This window comes from Carassius gibelio, chromosome A3, assembly GCF_023724105.1.
Source record: "Carassius gibelio isolate Cgi1373 ecotype wild population from Czech Republic chromosome A3, carGib1.2-hapl.c, whole genome shotgun sequence".
Taxonomy (NCBI): Eukaryota; Metazoa; Chordata; class Actinopteri; order Cypriniformes; family Cyprinidae; genus Carassius; species Carassius gibelio.
Genome location: NC_068373.1, coordinates 22,566,882 through 22,586,439, shown reverse-complemented (window position 1 = coordinate 22,586,439; position 19,558 = coordinate 22,566,882). Strand labels below are relative to the sequence as shown.

Genomic DNA, 19,558 nt, shown 5'->3' with positions numbered 1-19,558 from the left:
AGTTGCTCGAAAATTACATGAGTGCAGTAATGAATAATTGTGGAAGCATTTCAATTTGTGTCATACCTGTTCTTCCAGGAAGGAATCTGTATCGCAAGGTTGACTACCTTGTTACGTTGCTCTTATTTTCATCATCTCTGTGTCATGCTCATATTGGCCGTCCTGGATTCTGTTACATGCCTCAGTTAGCATGATATATGTTAGCTGGGTAAATTCAGTCTGAGGGAAGAGGAGAACGCAGACATTAATATTAAAATGGGGAAGAGGAAATGGAAATTCGTGTTCTTGAAGACATTGTCAAAACCACAGCAAACAGTACTGTGCTTTTGTACACTTATTGAAAATTTTAAATGTAGATAATAACAAATTAAATTTAACTAAATGGCATATATAATTAAAGTATCTTAAGTAAACCTTTTTAGAGAAAATATTACTAAATCTAGGAATATTATAATATTAATAATTAAGTAAATTATTCTAATTATATTAGCTGATATAAATATGGCCCTATGAAACTGTAATGTTAATTTTTTTGAGAAATACATTAGTAATATATGTTAAGATTAATGTTCACGGACACTAGTCCATACATAAATTGATTAGGTTAAAGGGGTAGTTCACCCAAAAATCAAAATTACGTCATTAATAACTCACCCTAGGGCTGGACGATTATGGCCTAAAATCAAAACCTCGATTAATTGAACATTTTACCTCGATTACGATTAATGAACGATTATTTTGTCTGTATTATTTTCGGTTTTGTTTTTTTGCCCTCATAGTTCACTGACAAGGTTTGTACTGTAAACAGGGCCGTAGCTGGGGTTTGCGGGACCCCGGTGCAGGTTGTACCAGTGGGCCCTATTTGAAAGTGTTTAAATTGTATGTTCGTTCTGTTTATTTGTTTGTGCTATTTACACTGTGTTTAAGTTTGTAAGTGTCCAGGTACAGAAACCGAATAATTAAATGTAAAATAGCGCTGTAAAAATTAAACGGTGAAAACAAAATTTATTCAGACACATTCAACTTTTCTTATATTATCAGTTTGTTTGCTATAGTTAAAGTCGGCATGAAATCAAATTTTACAAATTTTGTAGAGTTTATTATAAATGATTTATTTGTGCACTTCGTTATTTTTTTTAAAATTCAAGTACCCTTATAATCTTTAATCAAATACATTACCCTACCATCCCCGCTCAAAACGACCTCGCTTCTCATTCGGTCACGTGCCATGGCGAAAGGGTGCGGCCAGAGCCGATGAGGGTGCGGCTATAGGTGTCTGTCTAGTTTCTGCAGCGCCTCTCAGAGAAACAACTTCACTCGACGCATCTTGGTTTGCGGGAGGCTCGTATAAATATGGGCTGATTCCCGCCTGAAAATTTCGCTCCTCGTTCTCGTCGCCGGGCTCCTCAATAAAAAATCCTTCATGGGAGGGTAACGGTGGAGAGCCTGGTGGAGAGAAATCCTCCACAACTGAATGTAAACTAGCATTCAAATCTGCCTCTATTTTGTTTGCAACGCCCAACCTCCAACGATCAAATCAATTCCCCGATGGATGAAACCAAGCCCCGCCCTACATTTTTTTTTCTAATTTCAGAAGCCGTTTAACTCTGATATATGTCACAGCAAGGAAAAAATGACAATCTCAACTTCCGTTTCATGCCGACTTTAAGAAAATGGAAATAAAATATAAGAACTCAAGAGTTAAACTGTCGGTAGAAATTCATTTTGATAATATCAGATAACTTTGATAGAAAGATATGTAAGATATGCATCTTGTGTTTGAATGCTTTAAAGTTTTTTAAATGTTTAAATTGGCAAGTGACAAGGCTTAATAACACGTGAAAATTATACGCTTTCATGACGACACGCAACAGCATTCTGTCAACCGTCCTGAGCGTCTTTTTAGACTGGCCTCAGCCAGACGTTTGAGATTGACTAGTAAAGGTGGGATATTTTTTCCTTTTGAAAGTGCGATCTGACATCATAGCTCACTATCAGCAGTTATTTTATCTATGTTCATAACATTTCTTATAGATTATTGCTCGGTGTAAAAGATAAATAAAGATCAGATAAAGATAAATTAGCACAGTACCAGTACGAGTGATTGCGTGTGTGAATTATTCATACTGTCTCCATATTATTGTGAAGCTGTGGGTTGTAAATAGCATAATTACTTCAAAAGTAGAAAAATATGCTATAATAAGTTTTGAGATTCTAAGCTACTTTAAGTAATAAATCACAAAATCACGTGATCTTCACATCTACTCTTTATATGAGTGTTCGTGCCACAATGCAGCTGCGCGAACATGGGAGCTCGAAATAATAATACACATCCGACTGTCTAATCGCTTGAATGTCCAAACCATAAAACAAATACAACTGACAAAGTTTAGTGAAGACGCAAGGCTCACCACTCGCATGCCATCACTTGTTAAACCGGCGTTCAGCTCCGTGTTTTGCTTTTATGCCACTGACTGGACTGGGCAGAGTCATGTGGCTACACACGTGGCAGTTTTCTTTTAAGGGGAAAGTATTAACAGGATAAAAAAAACGAAATAACCGACATGGGAAAATTAAGTCGGTTAGAGGTTCTGAATTTCGGTTTCGATTACTTTTCGATTAATCAACCAGCCCTAACTCACCCTCATGTCGTTCCAAACCCGTAAGACCTCCATTCATCTTCAGAACACAGTTTAAGATATTCTAGATTTAGTCCGAGAGCTCTCCGTCCCTCCATTGAAGCTGTGTGTATGGTATACTGTCCATGTCCCGAAAGGTAAGAAAAACATAATTAAGTCATTAATGACATAATTTAGATTTTTGGGTGAACTAACCCTTTAAGTGTACTAACCTTCTGTTTATTCACTCATCCAAATTTTGCCAAATTATGTGACATTCCGCGTTCTACTGTATAATTTATTGGGACTGGATTCTGGAGTTCCTTGTTTTCTGCATTGCTGAAATCACATACCCCTATATAAACATTCAAATTGATTGATATAAAAAAAATGTAGCTTTGTTTTTTTTTTGTTTTTTTCGTGCCCATGTTTGGTCAAATTAAAACAAAGTTAATTTGGTATCCATTTCTGATCTTGACAAAGGGTGGGTTGGTGGGTTTATTTTTTTTTTATTAATATATATATTTATTTTTAATCTTAAATTTTTTTCCACATCACATAAAGCTAATGGAATGGTGTCTTGTAGCTCACACAGCAGAACATGGTGCTAACAGCTCCACAATCCAGGGTTTGATTCCCAGGGAACACATGAATATGATGAGAGTTGCACCTTCAGTGTAGTGCAAGTCACTTTGGATAAAAGCATCTGCCGAAGTAAATGTGAAAAGTAAAAGGTTCAGAAGATTAAATAGTGTTATAAAGTGCAGGAGTATGTACTTCTTTTAAAAAGTTCCAAGAGTCGGTTTCAAATTGTTGCATATCAAAGTAACTATATATTAAGAAACTGATTAAGGTCATTTTGAGCGTAAACAGAAAAAAAAAAATCATCATCCAAAAAGAAAACTGTTTTTTAATTAATTTGAAAGTAAATTTACATTTACATCTCAATTTTCAGCAGTTAAACCACTAGTCAGGGAATAAGTCATTAAGGCAGCATATGGCACAATTCCAAGAGAATGATAGCTTGGTGAAAATGCATTAACGCAATCATATTTTAAGACCATTTAAGCAGTGTTACACTTATTCTTGTAACAGTTTTAGCATAAGATGGTGTCCTCGACTGTGTGGTATGTTTTTGTTCTTTGTCGGGATTGACTAATTGAAAGATAATTTGTTTTTATGAAAATATTATTGTCTGTGTATTGCCTCCACCCAGCCGAAAGCTCATTTTGAGGGTTATTATATGACGAAACCCTTGATTAGTTGTGTGCCATCATTAATAGAAGACAGGTCCTTTTTTAATAAAGGTTTTATCTACAATAATAAGACTGCGCAGGTAGGGCACAGTGTTATCTTTATGACCTGGTAGTTTTGTAATTTTGTAATTACAGTTGTATGATGTTGCTCCAATCAGGTTTGTCTTGTCATCTCAATAGTCAAATCCTCATTTTTATTCTCTCTCTCTCTCTCTCTCTCTCTCTCTCTCTCTCTCTCTAAGACCCAATTATTTGTAAGCTCTCTGTTCACAGTCACTTTTAACATAGGCTAATTATCAATTAACGAACAATATGACAATCTAGACCACAGCTATGGTATATTTTATAAAAAATAAGCATGAATTTTAATAGGCCTAAAAAGAGCAAGTAGGTATACAAAGAATATCCATATTAGCATGCATAGTCCTATGAGCAAAAAATTAAATTATTAATTTAAACTCATTGGTGTAATGAAACTTGACGTGAGAGCTTTCATTATTGTTCATGATTGATAGTTGTGTATTCGTTGTTATTATTCAATCTTTCATTCCTTTTATTTATATATTTAGCAATATTGTCATTTAATTTCTAAATAATGTTTAATTATTTATAATTATATTCCCTGCCTTTTCATTTTGTTGATGTTGGTAAGATTAGTTTCTATGTTAATTGTTTCCCCTACAGTTTTAAAGTGATGTTGAAGTCTTAAAGCAGACTGGTGTCTGTTGCAGTATTGAAATGTGATCTGGTCGAGTTGACAGACCAACAGTTGAGTCATTGAAAGGAATTATCAACTGATTACAATCAGCTGAGTGTCCCTCGAATACCGTTATTACTTAGTAATGAGTGAATATAATGTGTTGTTCCACTGAAATGACCTGTATTGTCTTCCTAATCACGTGTCTAACAGGAATCTCCACTGTCTCATTTCTCATCAACAGACATGCTTCATGGAGGGAGCCCATCAACCCGTACTACGTGAACACTGGCTACGCGCTGGCTCCCGCCACCAGTGCCAACGACAGCGAGCAGCAGAGCATGTCCAGTGATGCAGACACACTCTCCCTGACCGACAGCAGTGTGTACGTACACATCTGTAGACATACAAACACACACAGCATCCTCACCGCCGCAAGCTGGTGGAACGTTCCATCCAAGGGCTTAAAGCGATTCAATTTCACCATGTTGTCCTGAGTCTGTTTGGCAGAAACTTGCAGCCAGTTCTGCAGAAACCTAGATATTTCAGCAGTTGAGAGGAAGAAGCGCAGACAAAGCTCAATATTACTTGTCATTGGCGTGTCTTAAGCCAAGGCTGGCAGCAGTTAGCAGAGACTGGTCTCAGAGCAGTGTCTCGTGCATGCAGAATTTGTGCCATTTTCCCCTAGCTCCTATGCTCAGGGAACAGAAACAAATCTGCTCTCCTCTGAGGAGGACCATCTGCTCATTATCCACACCAATGAAAGCTTCTAAATGTCATTACTTATGCTAATTATAGAGCTTCAAATTGGGAGGTATGAGGCGCTGCAGGCTGTAATTTGAAGGCATTGACTTGTTTCCCTTCAAATTAACTTTCTCTGAAAACAAAGGAAATGGCCTTCACGTTGTACTGTACACAAGTAGGTTACGGAAAGGAGCAGGAAATGAAATGTAGAAAAAGATGGAATAAATGGTGTCTTGGCATTAGGTGTAATCACATTTGTTCACTCGTTTCATGGCTTCCAAAATGATTCCGCCTCGTGCAAATATTTTAAATGGTCGACACAAGGACGTCGTCAACTGGAGGACGTATTGTGATATGAAATGATTTGTGGAAGTGGTTCTAAATTTAAAGCTTTTTAAAATGTGTATTTTTAAACCTGCTAATGCGGCCAATGCTCAGTAAAGCAGCGTTTCCACCGCAGGGACTTTACCCAGGAACTAGGGACTTTGGCCTGGTACTTGGTGTGTTTCCACCGCAGGAACCAGGAACTAAATAAAGTTCCAGGTAAAAAAAATGCCCCTCAGAAAGTCCCTGCTGGCGAGGTGGTACTTTTTCAAAGTTCCGGAACTTTCGGGGGCGGGACTTTGTCGCTAAACATCCTGATTGGTTGAGTTCACGTAGCATTGGTTGAGTTCAACCACCATTTATTCGGATCATTTTCAAAATATTACTGTTATTGTGTCATGAAATGTAATTTTAAAAGTATTTCAGGCTAGAATGTAGTTATTTAAAACTCAAATCTATGGTTTATTTATAAAGACAGCGCCTATTTAAAAATGTGCTCAGTGATCATGTATCCGCAGAGAGCAGCCTCATCTCGGATAGACCTTCTGATATGTGCTGCTGGCTCTGATGTGTCTTTAGTGGTTAAACATAAAATATAATTCAGCTGCGAGGTAAATCTAACAGGTTTTCTTTGGTCTGTATTCAATTTATCTATATGTTAAAATGAAAATAAAGGCAAATTTATATAATATTTCGTTTCATTGTAATGGCTGCATATACACATATACACAAGTACATTTCTGCAGCTGTTATTATGCTTAAATGAAAACGAAAGGAGGCAGTGGTATTTGATATCCTATTTCGTTCTATTGTAAATATAAAGAGAGGAAAATTGCAGTACCCAAGACGAGCTGACTGAAGTTATCAAGTACACTGCTGTTTACAGATTTACCGGACTTGCATCATGGCGGACTTGTGTCGTCGCGGACATCACAATCCCAAGACGAATGCACAAAGTCTGAACTAACTAACCGATGATGCACGTCCAAAATCAGCGTACTTTTTTTTTTTTTTTTTTTCTTCTTTGTATAGAGAAACGCGCGCAGACATACGTCACCAGTCTATTTGCCTAATCTTCCCTGTACTTTACACCGCGGTGGAAACGCAGAAAGCCACAGGTCTGGGGGGGGAAAAGTTCCTGGTACAAATGTTCCGGGTAATTTCGGTGGAAACGCATAACATTAGTGACATTTCTTGGTCAAAAAAGGTCTTGTCAGTAGTGTAGTGATGTAAAAAGCACAGCTCCCAATTTGTAGCTGTTGCAAAATCTGCATGGAGAAATCTTTCACCCTCACAAAATTTCGAATTGTGTATATTCTTATTGAAATGGATGGAATTCACCCATGAAAAATTCACGCAATGACTGTAAACATAGCCACACCTTGACTGTAATTTAGATGAAATGTACATTTTCATCATGTTTCACAGGAAATTTGTTATTTTTCAGTGATTTTTGGGAGGATTTCGACTCAAGATGGTTTTCACTAGAGAAGCAGCAACAGGGAGTGTGCAGAGATGGCATGAGAGTGATCCATGTTGCACAAAAAAACACATTAAAGGCACATCAGGGCAAAACATGTGTCTGAAGTGGGCTAGATTAGAGGCCATTATCAGCTGTTTGCCAGGCATAGATGCAGGGGGGTCCTCAGCAGGACCCAGGGGGGATTAAAGACTCCCCTGCATGTGTCAGTGAAGGACCCCAAACATGCTTCGCTCTGAAGCTGCCTCAGGGATTCAGTCAGATGTGGGAAGGATTTTTTTTTATATATATATATATATTTTCCGTCCCACAACAAAAACATATCACTTTAGCTCTGCAGTCTGAGGTCTGTTCTCACACAAGGACTGTTTTGTTTGCACATATTCATTGTTACGAAGCATTAGCACCATTTTGTTCCCTATAGAACTGACATTTCAAGTCAAGTGAGGTGACATTTTGCATTTAGCAAGCTCTGTTAAAACCCCTGATGTTTAGTACATGGTTTTCAACAGGAGTTTACTTACTAGCAAAAATTCAACTGGTTATGTAGGAGCCAGCTTCTGCATTTCATGTAGATTAGACAAACGATACTATGCATGGCTAGCGATAGTTTGTTCAAAAATGAAAGTTGTCATCGTTTACTCACCCTCATATCGGTCCAGACCTGTATGAATTGGTGTGTAAAGAAAATCTTGTTATGCTCCTCCCTACAGAGATGGAGTCCCACCTTACAGATATCGTAAGCCGCATCGACATGAGATACATGAAAGTGCCAAAGTTAATGGGCGAGTGCCACTACCTCATATTCCTGTAAGTATGCTTTGGGTGTGTAGAACACCTTCTTGACTTTACAACACTACTTTAGTGTGTGTATGTGTGTGTATCTCTTCCTTTCTTTCCATCACTCCCCCCCCCCCCCCCTCCTTCTTTTTATTTTATTTTCTGTGCCTGGTCTCTGTCCATCATCTTCTGGTCTTTCCCTGTCATTCTTCCTCTCTCTTTTCTTCCCCCTGCCTTGTCTCTCCCATCGCCCCTAAAATGAATGTGCATTCTTAAGATGCACAGCGGTGGCTGGGGAGCTTTGATCATGTGCCGGCGAATAGCTGATGGAGAGTGAGAGAGCGTGAGTGTGCTGTCTAAAGCGTTCCTGATGCTCTCGTCAGCTCTGCCTGCTCTGCCCCAGCAGATGTGAAGCCTCCCCCTCTGATGGCTCGGCTTTCCCACTGCACCGGCTCCAGCATAATTGGAGCCTCTGAGATAGAGCCCAATTTAACAGAGCAAACATACACTTCCCCTCAGCAGGGCCATTCACTCATCCTATAGAGACTGAAGGATGTGGAGGCAGCGAAGACACTTCAGCTCGAATGCACGTGTGACGCACTGGAGAATCTTTAACTGTTTTTTTGCACACCAATACCTGATTATACCATGACAAGTTGCAGATGTACAAACTTTCTTAAAGGGATAGTTCACCTGAAAATGTAAGTTCTGTCATAGTTTACCTCATGTCGTTCCAAACTGGTATGATTTTCTGTATTTGATGGAACACAAAATGATGTAGCAGTTTGTTTTGCTGTGTCCAGGGACTGTTAGGTGCTAAAATAACAAAAAGAACCATACTTTTAGTCTTCTGAACTATGATAGTTTTGTGTGAAACTAAAAATGTATTCTTCACTGATTCCAATTATACCACATCAAAACATGGCACATCAGTGATGCCAGATGACATTTGTTGATTTCCGATCTCTCTAAACCTCAGAACCTTTAGTTCTGCATGTGCGATCTAAAATGCAGTAAAACAATAATGTTTCAAAATTTTACAATTCAAAACAACTGTTTTCTATTTTTTTTATATATTTTAAATCGTAATTTGACAGCCCCTGATATCCCTTCAGATTCATTGTATGAAAAAAAAAAAAAAAACAGATCTCGCCTAATGCCTGCATTTCTGTTGAACTGAAGAAAGAACGTTATATGAGTTTGGAACAACATGAACTAAGTAAGCGACGAATCTTCATTTTCTGACGAACCGTTGACTTTTAATTGTTATCAGAAAGTGTAATCCACTTTGCTCAGGTTTTCTCTTCTGGTACATTCCGTTCATATTATTTTTATAGTTCTAAACTTTTAACACTCTCTCGCTTGGATGTTTTTTTTTTCCCATTTGGTTGCATTCATGCGTTCTGTCTCTGTTAGGTTTAAAAGGCTCTCTTATATTCTGTAAGCGTGGTCTGCGGCAGTGAGGCAGTGTTAGGAACCAAAACACCTTGTCAAGACTGGACAGATTCTCCAGTTCCACTGGGCATGTAGCTGTGTGGGCTGCGGAGGAGACTGATGAATCTAAAGCAAACAGAAGACCAGAACAAAGAGAGCTGAAACAGACTTCAGATCACATTTGGCCCTGTAATCAAAATTTTAACGGCTCCTATAAAGCTTATTGGAGCCTGTCTATGCACTGCCTGCAACTATATTTCTTCATGTGTCTGTCCTCCTCCCCCGTCTCTTTTCTCCTTCCAGACTTCTGGAATAATACATTTCCTGAAGTTGTTTCGAGTCCTGGTGGTTTGATTTGCAAAAACTATTATAAGAAAGATGTGTATACACATTTCCCCTGTGCCACCTAATCAGCTCCGATAAAGAGTGATTATCTGATATTCAGCTCTTGCTGGTAATTTTTGGGCTCATGTTGCAAGCTCAGTGTGTGAAGGTGGATTGTGTGTTTCTTTTTTCTCTCAATTGGATGGCGTTTTCTAAAGGTTCTGTTAGGAGCGTGAATCATTGTGCTGTCACTGATGGTACACTAGAGGGAGACCGTGTGTAGGAGTTTAGTTTATCCAGGAATAAATTACATTTGAACTCATTAAAATAGAAGATCATTATTTTAGATTGTAATTATTCACAATACTACTGTTTTTACTGTATTTTTAATCAAATACGTGAGCCTTGGTCAGCGTAAGACTTTCAGAAATGATAAAAAAGCAACATTTGAAAAAGTGTATTTAAAAAAAAAAAAATTTTTTGTCCTTTACATCCAGTCCCTCATTCGGAGTCAACAGTAACAGCGCAACGTGAAACATTAGTGCAAAAGCAGTTTTCACTATTGTGCCTTAAACTGTCATGTATTACCTTGAGTACTGACTCGCATGGTCTTCCCATCAGCGCACAAACCGGATGCCAAAGGATATTCACGTTGAGCCGGAGAAGTTTGCGGCGGAGCTCATCTGCAGGCTGGAGGCGGTGCTGAGGGAACGTGAGGCGCAAGAGAAACTGGAGGAGCGGCTCAAGAGGGTTCGGCTGGTGAGTGCATCCCAATCGTCACCTCACTGCCCTATTTTCAGCTAGAGTAGGTTTTTTGGGTTTCGTTTCCCCTTTTATCAAACACTGATGTCTCTGTCACTTCTGTTCATGAGCGAGACGGTCGGATGTGTTCTGAAGACTTCCTGTCTTATCAAGGGGACTCTGCTCATTTCTTTCGTCCTTCTGTTCGGTGTCAGGTGAATCTCCTGCTGAGATTGAGCTACTTGCTAGTCTGCCTCAGTGTAATGACTTTGTTTGAAGTCAGCCGGGGCGTGAAGAAATGCTTGCGCACACCGCAAATGGGAATCTCTTTCCCGACTCAAAGCCAGGTGTTAAGTCTCAAGGAAGATTATTTATGTAGTTTGGCCTCCTGTAAGAGGAACTTCCGGCACAGAACAGTGACTTTGAGTTATTAAGAGCCGAAGGAGGAATGGCATTTGTCTCCTAATTGATATTCTCACCGGAGCCGCGGCTTTCAGCAAACTTGTTTTAAGTTTTCTGATCAGTCTTCTATATACAGCACTTGCTATCTCTACTCCACTGAGCAGAATGGAGTCTGACAGTTAAACATGTTTTTGCCAGCAACTGAACCCTGACAAGTCTGAATAAACTCTGATATCTCCGTTCTGGGTGTTATTCAGTCATTTTCAGACAGAATTCAGTTTTTTAGAGGTTGAGTGGATGCCATGAATATTGGCTGCTTGGCGCATTGCAGTTAGATTTGTGTTGTCTCCCACCTCATCTCTTTTTTTTATTTTTTTATTTTTTTATTTGGCATGGTCTATCAAAGATCATCCAGAGCGCTGACCCACACAGCTGTTCCGTAAAAATAAAATTATGCATAAGCCAAATCCTCCAAATTCCCTATCTCCTTGGACTTGGACACACAAATGACCAGGTGTGGTTATAGCTTTATTGACTTTCTCTGTTATTATAACGAGAATGAACATTTGATGCAAAAGGAATTTGGATGGAAATTAATAAAAAAAAATGTGGCTGCACTGTTAACAGAGAATAAAATAATATAGAATGTCTTTCTCACCATTTATTTGATAAATATTCTGAAATATTAGTTTATAATAATCGTTTTCTATTTGGAAACATTATCATACTTGCAAATAAAATCGTATTAATATAGAAAACAGTTTTTAAATGCTAGTATTTTATGAAATTTGGATGCCTTGATACTTTTAAATAGAAAGCTTAAACTACTTTTTTTTTTTTTTAAATCTTTGTAAAAATATAAATCAATCTTGTCAATTTTGATTAATGCTTCGTTGCTGAAATGGCTATTCAGGGGTCAAGTGGAAAAGTGTGACATGTCGACTGATCACGAGATCCGTTGATGTAAAATAATTGCAGTAACTAGCAGCAAAGAGAATAAACAAAGGCAGTTTATGAAACACTGTGTATAGTTTAGCCCACATCAACCTAATACAAGCAGCAATGTCACTGAATTACAACGAACTGAATATAATAACATAATAAACTATTCCTTAAAAATGTTATTGATTGAAACATCCACATAAAATTATTCATTTTGTGGGGGAAATGATCAGAATTATACTTGACCTATCAGTAAGCGTGAACTTCTGCAAATGCCCCAACCTTGAGTGACACAACCTGAATGTGTAATATGCTGAGTGTTATTCAGAATAACGCAGTTACAGTTTAATTAGATTTAGGTCATGACTGCTTTCATAAAAAACTATGTTTTTTCATTGTCTCCAAGTAACAATATAGAATGTGTCTGAATGGCAGTTGAGTCACCATACTGAAACGAAATTATCAAAGAACTGTGTTCTTTGCCTGTCAAATCAAAATCAGAGAATGGCTCAACAAATAAGCGAGTAAAATCTTGTCAAGAGAACCGGCATGTCAGATCATTTACAATCTGCTTGTCGAGAAGGGGTTTCATTATTAAAATGAATATTAACGTGATGTTTTGATCTCCAAGGGTTTTTTCTCATAGCTTTTTCAGGTCATTGTGTTTTTGGTGTGACCATAACAAAGGCATATCAATAGAGTTTTAGGAAAACTGTAACACTATGACCTCTGCTGGTTTAAACATGTTACTGCAGTGGTTCTACATCCCTTTGTTTTTCTACGGTAAGGGTAAACTTGCTCCACCTGTCAAATTTGGCTCATTCACTCACTCACTAGAAGATGTGTTTTTTTGCTTTAATTGAATAAGAGAGTTTCAGATGCAGTTAAATATTGAAGTATCTTGTCATTATTCAATTATCTCTTATGTCCTGTAGGAAGAGGAAGGTGATGATGCAGACATCTCAACCGCTCCCTCTCTAGCCAATCACAGGATCCCTCCTGCGGTCCATGTGCAGCATTTTGGCGGTCGCTACTCTGAAATGAGCTACAACGGATTGCAGCTACGGGACGCACATGAGGAAAACCCAGAGAGCATCCTGGACGAGCATGTGCAGCGTGTGATGAAAACCCCTGGTTGTCAGTCTCCGGGCACGGGCCGCCACTCTCCGAAGTCCCGTTCCCCTGACGGGCTTCCCGCGGGCAAGATTCCCGGGATGATGATGGTGCCGCTGTCTGGTGTCCAAGGCAAGCACCAGGCTCGGCTGGGCCCAAAGGGTGAGGCAGCGAACACGTACCATCACAAACACATTCTCCAAACACACCATGCCACTGGAGGGAAACCCAAAGAACAGGCGGAGGTGGACACCACGAGGATGCACGGGGGATTCGCCTGGAACATGGAGCAACACCACTGTGGATCCAAGACACGCAACTTTGCAGATGGGATGAGTGTCGGCCCCAATGCCATGGACCCCATGGTTTATGGGTATGGGCTTCGACATGTTTTGTTAGATATGTACACTACTGTTCAAAGGTGCGGAGTCAGTAAGATTTTAAAAACATTTTTGAAAAAGCCTTTTATGCTCATCAAGGCTGCATTTATATGATCTAAAATACAGTAAAAACACTAATTTTATATATATATATATATATATATATATATATATATATATATATATATATATATATATATATATATATATATATATATATATATATATATATAATTTTTTTTTTTTTTTTTTGAGTCCTTGATGAAAAGAACAGCAATTATTTGAAATAGAAATCTTTTGTAAAATGTCTTTGGGGAATAAAAGTTAATTTATTTTAAAAAAGAAAAAAAAAAATGGTACTGATACCAGACTGGCAGTGTAACTTGGAGACATTTAGCGAAGGCATTTATCTGAACCGCTTCAGTGATTTTGATGTTCTCATGTCTCATTGTAGCAGTAAAGGAAGCACACTGTCAAAGCGTCCAGTCAGGAAAGGAGATGATGGTCGAAACTTTGAGATGCGAGAGCCCTTGCCCCTTGATGATATAGAGAGGAACCAGAAGATACTGCAGTGGATGATGGAGGGCGAGAAGGAAGCTGGACGCTATAAGAAGAGCCCTTACGGGTAGGAACCCTTACTTAGTGCAGTAATAGGAATAAAGGTGTCTAACAATTCAAGCAGTTCAAAGAGTTTTGTTGTATGTTATGCTAGATAGAAAGACAGACAGATGGGTAGATGGGTGGATTAATAATGTAAAAGCTAATTTTGGTCTCTGTTATTTCATAGGAGCATCTCTGGCTCCAAGAAGGCTCAGGGTCACGAGGTGTCGAGGCCCAGCTCGGTGGAGCGACCGGGGGCTGTGCACCCTTGGGTTACCGCTCAGCTCCGCAACAATGTGCAGCCTTCCCATCCCTTCATCCAAGATCCAACCATGCCCCCCAACCCAGCCCCCAACCCCCTCACCCAGCTGGAAGAGGCACGCAGGCGGCTTGAGGAAGAGAGGAGGAAGTCTGTAACATTGCAAGCTAAGCAGAGGTGAGAAGACGTCCACCATAAGATGATATTTCATAAGTCATACATGGTGGCTTGATTTGTTACTGCATGACAGTAATCTCATGCAATTAGCATTTTGGTTACTGATGCTTATTCTTTGGACCAGATCTGTTGGAAAATGCACTAAAAAGCAATTAATACACACAGTTACCTGAATTTCTGAATTGAAAATAATTTTGATATTTTTGGGGGAGAATGTCGAAAATGTCAGGATGAAACTACTTGAGAAGTACTTGAGAAGAGCCTTAAAAAGTGGTTTGGGGTAATCTTTATTATAATAATAATAATAATAATTATTATTATTATTATTTGAATTTGTTCCATTTCAGACTACAATCGTTTTAGATTTGTTGAAATATTATAAATATTTTAAGACCGATTTCTGCCAAATCAGAAGTGCAGTTAAACCACTGCTGAAACAAGCAGTGAATTTTTTTTTTTTTTTTTGGCATGTATTTGAGGTGTAAGGAAAATGTTATTATGTTTTATTTCCTGAATCCATATGCAACCAGCATTAGTAAAGATTTAATTTTTAAGCACTTTGCTTTTGCAAACTACTTAATTTTAGAAGTTATCTTTGTCAGTGATCCCTCTATGACCCATAATGCACAATGCAAGCCTGTGTCCTCCTCGACCTGTTTTTCTAGTAGTCATATTCCCGCACACATTGTAGCTGGCTCAGGTGCATGCGTATAATAGGCGATGTGAGCCTTGGAACGCAGCCGGTGTCTAACTCGGGGTTGTTCCTCAGGTATGTGATGGAGGTGATCCAGAGAGGTCGCACCACTGTCAGGCCCGCTCTGTTCCCCACGCTCAGTGTGGTGCCCGCTGTCTCTGACATGGAGCTCTCCGAGGCCGAGTATGTCCTCCATGCTTCTCCATAGAGTGTAGCCCTTCCCTTCAGCATCCCATGCCACTGATACATGCACCGCACGTGTTTGTCAGGGCTGTGCTTTCACGTAGTTCACTAACACTTCTGTGTAGTGCTGTCCAGGCTTGTTTAGCCTAATCCACTGTTAAAGGAATAGTTCAACCAAAAATGTTGATTTATTCACTAGATTTGGATAAATGTATCATTGCTTCACTTGCTCACCAGTGGATCCTCTGCAGTGAATGGGTGCCACCAGAATGAAATTCCAATCAGCTGATGAAAACATCACAATAATCCATATTACTCCAATCCATCAGTTAACATCTGTGTGTTTGTACGGGTCTCCATAATATTGCTTTCTCCAGTGAAAATGTCCTCTTCTCTGAATCAGGAGAGAAATAATCACAGATCAAGCACCACATGAAATATTATGGATTATAGAATCCTGTTTTGGTAAGAAGGAATGGTTTGAAGTTAAAATGCCTTTTATGATGGATTTGTTTCTTATAAACATGCAGTTTTTCACTTAATTTGTTACTTGGTGCACTGGAGTCTTGTGGATTATTGTGATGTTTCTATCAGCTCTTCGGTCTCTCATTGTAACGGCACCCATTCACTGCAGAGGATCCACTGGTGAACGTGATGTAATACATTTCTCCAAGTTTGTTCTGACTAACAATAATCTTGGCTGGCTTAGGGGTGAGTCAGTTTACAGCATTTTTACATTTTTAGGTGATCTATTCCTTTAAGAATATAATAGTTTTACCAGTTTTAGTATGTAGTTATTCTCATGAATTTGGTTGCAGTGAAGTGTTGTTCCGGCGTATTAACATCTGCTCAGCTGCAGGAGAATGAGAGGCCGTGGATGAGAGCCTGCTCCTAATGCAGAGAAGCAGTTTAGTGACATCAAAGCTTTGGTGTGGATGAGATGAAAGTGGCACATCGATGCCAGTGTTTTTTTGTTTTGGTTTTCTGAAAAAACATTTGTCAGGCATCTGGAATCCATTTAACTTGGTAACAGTAAACCAATCCTCTGACACCCACCAGCACTCGTACCCACTTCAAGCCGAACGGAGCACATACAAGAGCCTTTGAAATACGGCTCTGGTCCAGACATCCTTTCAGGACATTGTACTTCTCAGTTTGTTGCTAGAAAAGCAAAATGCATGATTTTGTTGTTTATTGGAGAACAAATGTTTGCCTCTGGGTTCATTTGCAGGCATAAGAACGTGAAGAAGCAGCCCTGTGAGAACATCACTGTGGCCTATTACTTCTGTGGAGAGCCCATCCCATACAGGACATCCGTCAAAGGAAGAATCGTCACACTGGGACAGTTCAAGGAGCTGCTTACTAAGAAAGGGAGCTACAGGTAATCCTTTCCCCAACGGTCATGTTCATAGCATCAGTAAGGTTTTGAGAACTGTCTGTAGTGTTTAGTTTATACATAGCTTATTTTAGATGGCTCACAAAAAAATAATAAAAAATCATCATTTACTCATCCTCTTGTTGTTAAATGTATTCAAACTACACAAAAAAAAAAAAAACATGTGGCATGCAAACGATGACCGATTCTTCATTTTTGAATGAGCCATTTCTTTAAACTTCTTTATAGTATAAAATGGCAACATATATATATATATATATATATATATATATATATATATATATGTATAATGCTAATAATTTTACAGCAACGTCAGCTGAATGAAATTACTTGACTGTTAAACATGGTCTGTTAAACCATCCCTATCCCTTTTCCTCCACATCTTAGGTATTATTTCAAGAAAGTGAGCGACGAGTTTGACTGTGGGGTGGTGTTCGAGGAGGTACGTGAAGACGATGCCATCCTGCCCATCTTTGAAGAGAAGATCATTGGAAAAGTCGAGAAGATCGACTGAGGCTGCGAGGGAGGCAGGATATGGAGAATGGGAGGAAGCGGCGAGCAGGTGCTGAGATTGGTACAGCGAACGTGGAGGTGCAGCACAGGGACTAATACACTATTTTCTCAGAGGCTTCTACCTCCGCACAACAGCTTTTAAAGTCACACCGCTGCTCGGTGCACAAGATCACCGCATTGTGCACGGAAAGCCCTTGGACTCCGAGACGGAAGCGCGAGGCGGCATTCTCTCACCTTTGCTATGTTTCTAACTCAATGTAATGTAGCAATGTAAAGTTAGCTTAGAAAAAAGGACTATGAAATATGTTTACTAAAGCTGCATATTTTTGATATGACGTATCAGAAGGAACATATCCTTTCTAATTTAACAACTCTTGTAATTTTATATGTGCTGGTACCAGATGTGTACAGACTGTCTGTTTAAAAGGAAAAAGAGAAAGTTTTATATCTATTTAAATATTTAAAAAAGGAAAAGAAAATAACAAAAAAAAAAAAAAACAGAAGCGAAATCGGTTCACCCATATCAAAGCTGCGGCGTCAACCTGACCCAAGACGGTGGTAGATTTCACAAGGCTGTGGTTACGAAGAAATCCTAACCCACGCTTTACCAAGTGCTTTTAACTCACAGTCTGTTAACCCACTGGAGAGGGAGGAGTCAGTCGACACCGCACTGTTCACCGCGGTATGCATTGATGTCAAAGGAGAAGCGCTTCGAGCGGATTTCCTGTACGACGATGCCTTCACATCGCTGTCTTTCGTTGATGTCATGACATGCATAATTCCTCCCCTCTCATCATGATGTAAGGGCGAAGGATGAGTGCGCACAAATATCTCATATAGATCTATAGTTATATCCAGAATCTGTAAGGTCGCTTTCCGGCGCAGTGCTGAAGCCCGTTCAGGAGCAGGGGAATGTGAGACTTGTGGAAGAGGACGCAACGTTCTGGTGGTCCTGGGGTCCATTGTCTATCTAGTGCCATTGGACAATATACTGATCATGTTTACACTTACCTTAATGTATTTTACAGAACAAGAAACAAATAGAGAATTGTAGCCTTTTAGCTTAACACGGCTTAATGTGGTGCCTGGCGAGAATGAAACGTTTTAAAAAATGTAGTTTTAACCTAATGTGGTCTGCCTTGTTGAGATCATGAAACACCAAAGAGAACAATCTACCACAGGAGTCGAATAAAATCCGTTCGCGTCGTTTCAGCGACAAAAATGAAGCTCCTTCATAGAGTTTTCAGGCTGCGTATTGTAATTAAACGCTGAGAAGTGTACTAACCGCTAGGAAAGGCCTGGAGAGATTGAGCTAGACATGGTGCTGTAAGGTTAGAATGCTTTCTGTTGATCTGGCATCCCATCTTCCCAACTGCAGAGTTTTAACATTTTAAGTTCCCCATGTAGTTTGATTTAAGTTGCTGTTGTCCGTTCAGTTATTTGTCATGTCTTCCCCCTCATCCACGTTCTGTTAGAATTGTTTTAAGCTGTCGTCAACTTGAACAATATGGGTACTTGATGGAACATTTCTCATTTTTGTTTCGACTCATTTTAATTCTGGTGTAATTGCCAACTGGGATGTAAAGAGTTAACTACTGTGAATAGCCTGGACTTGAGTTGCTCTCACTGAATGATGGATGACCTGTACATAGACATCACACAGTGCCTTTCTGACCATCCTCATCTCTGATCCACTGTCTGCTCTCCTCACTCCATGTGTCCAGTACCAGGGACTTGCATTATGTTTTTAAGTTTCTTAAGAACTTTTTTTTTCTCCTATGCGAAGAGCATCAACACACTTTAAGTCTTTCTGTGTAAATATGTAAAAAAAATAAAATTAAGTGTCTTCAACTACAACCAGCAACCCAGTTTGGATATTTAGTGCCCTGGTTCTGCTTAAGTGTGCCGAGTTGTACAGTTATCATTTTATGGTACTTTGGACAATAAAGACATGTTATAAAATGAATATGGAGTTATTTTTTTTTTTTTATGACTTAATTTATTTGTATGCATGTTGTAGTTAATCCATCGATAAAATGAAGCCTTTCTAATTTATTTTAAAGGACTAAACAGATGATGGCGCTCTTGTATTCTAACTGTGTCATGAGCTCTGCCAAGATCTCAAAGGCTCCACATCCCTTGATAGATACCTTGTTTCCTGTCAGATGTCAAATAGACGTTTGGAAGATGCCTTTAAGATGTTTATGATTTAGAATGTATGGAAAGCTGACATCTGGAAGATGTTTGTCAGATGTATGTACAGAGCAGATGCTTTCCAGATGAAGCAGTCTTGAATAGACATCTTGCAGAGTGCGTGCACTATTTGGGTAAATGCTGAATTAGATATAAAATGCAGGTATATATATATATATATATATATATATATATATATATATATATATATATATATATATATATATATATATATATAAAAATGTCTTCACTGCAGTACAGAAGATTTCTTGAGGGAAAAATCAGTTGCTTAGTATGTGTTCAAAATA

General features: G+C 38.9%; 1 protein-coding gene across 6 annotated transcripts in view; it reads left to right on the top strand.

Annotated features, from left to right (window-relative positions):
• Positions 1–19,023, top strand: part of LOC127952236 (axin-1) — a 31,069-nt gene extending 12,046 nt beyond the window's left edge. For 3 of the 6 annotated variants that reach the window (XM_052550650.1, XM_052550644.1, XM_052550645.1), the window contains exons 3-11: positions 4,816–4,956; positions 7,833–7,929; positions 10,279–10,416; positions 12,678–13,228; positions 13,690–13,860; positions 14,023–14,271; positions 15,041–15,148; positions 16,380–16,529; positions 16,932–19,023. In XM_052550650.1, coding sequence (XP_052406610.1) covers positions 4,816–4,956; positions 7,833–7,929; positions 10,279–10,416; positions 12,678–13,228; positions 13,690–13,860; positions 14,023–14,271; positions 15,041–15,148; positions 16,380–16,529; positions 16,932–17,058 — 1,732 coding nt within the window. In that variant the 3' untranslated portion in view covers positions 17,059–19,023. The remainder of the gene's footprint in view (positions 1–4,815; positions 4,957–7,832; positions 7,930–10,278; positions 10,417–12,677; positions 13,229–13,689; positions 13,861–14,022; positions 14,272–15,040; positions 15,149–16,379; positions 16,530–16,931) is intronic. The other 3 variants (XM_052550653.1, XM_052550665.1, XM_052550661.1) reach the window with 3 other exon arrangements.
• The last annotated feature ends 535 nt before the right edge of the window (positions 19,024–19,558 follow it).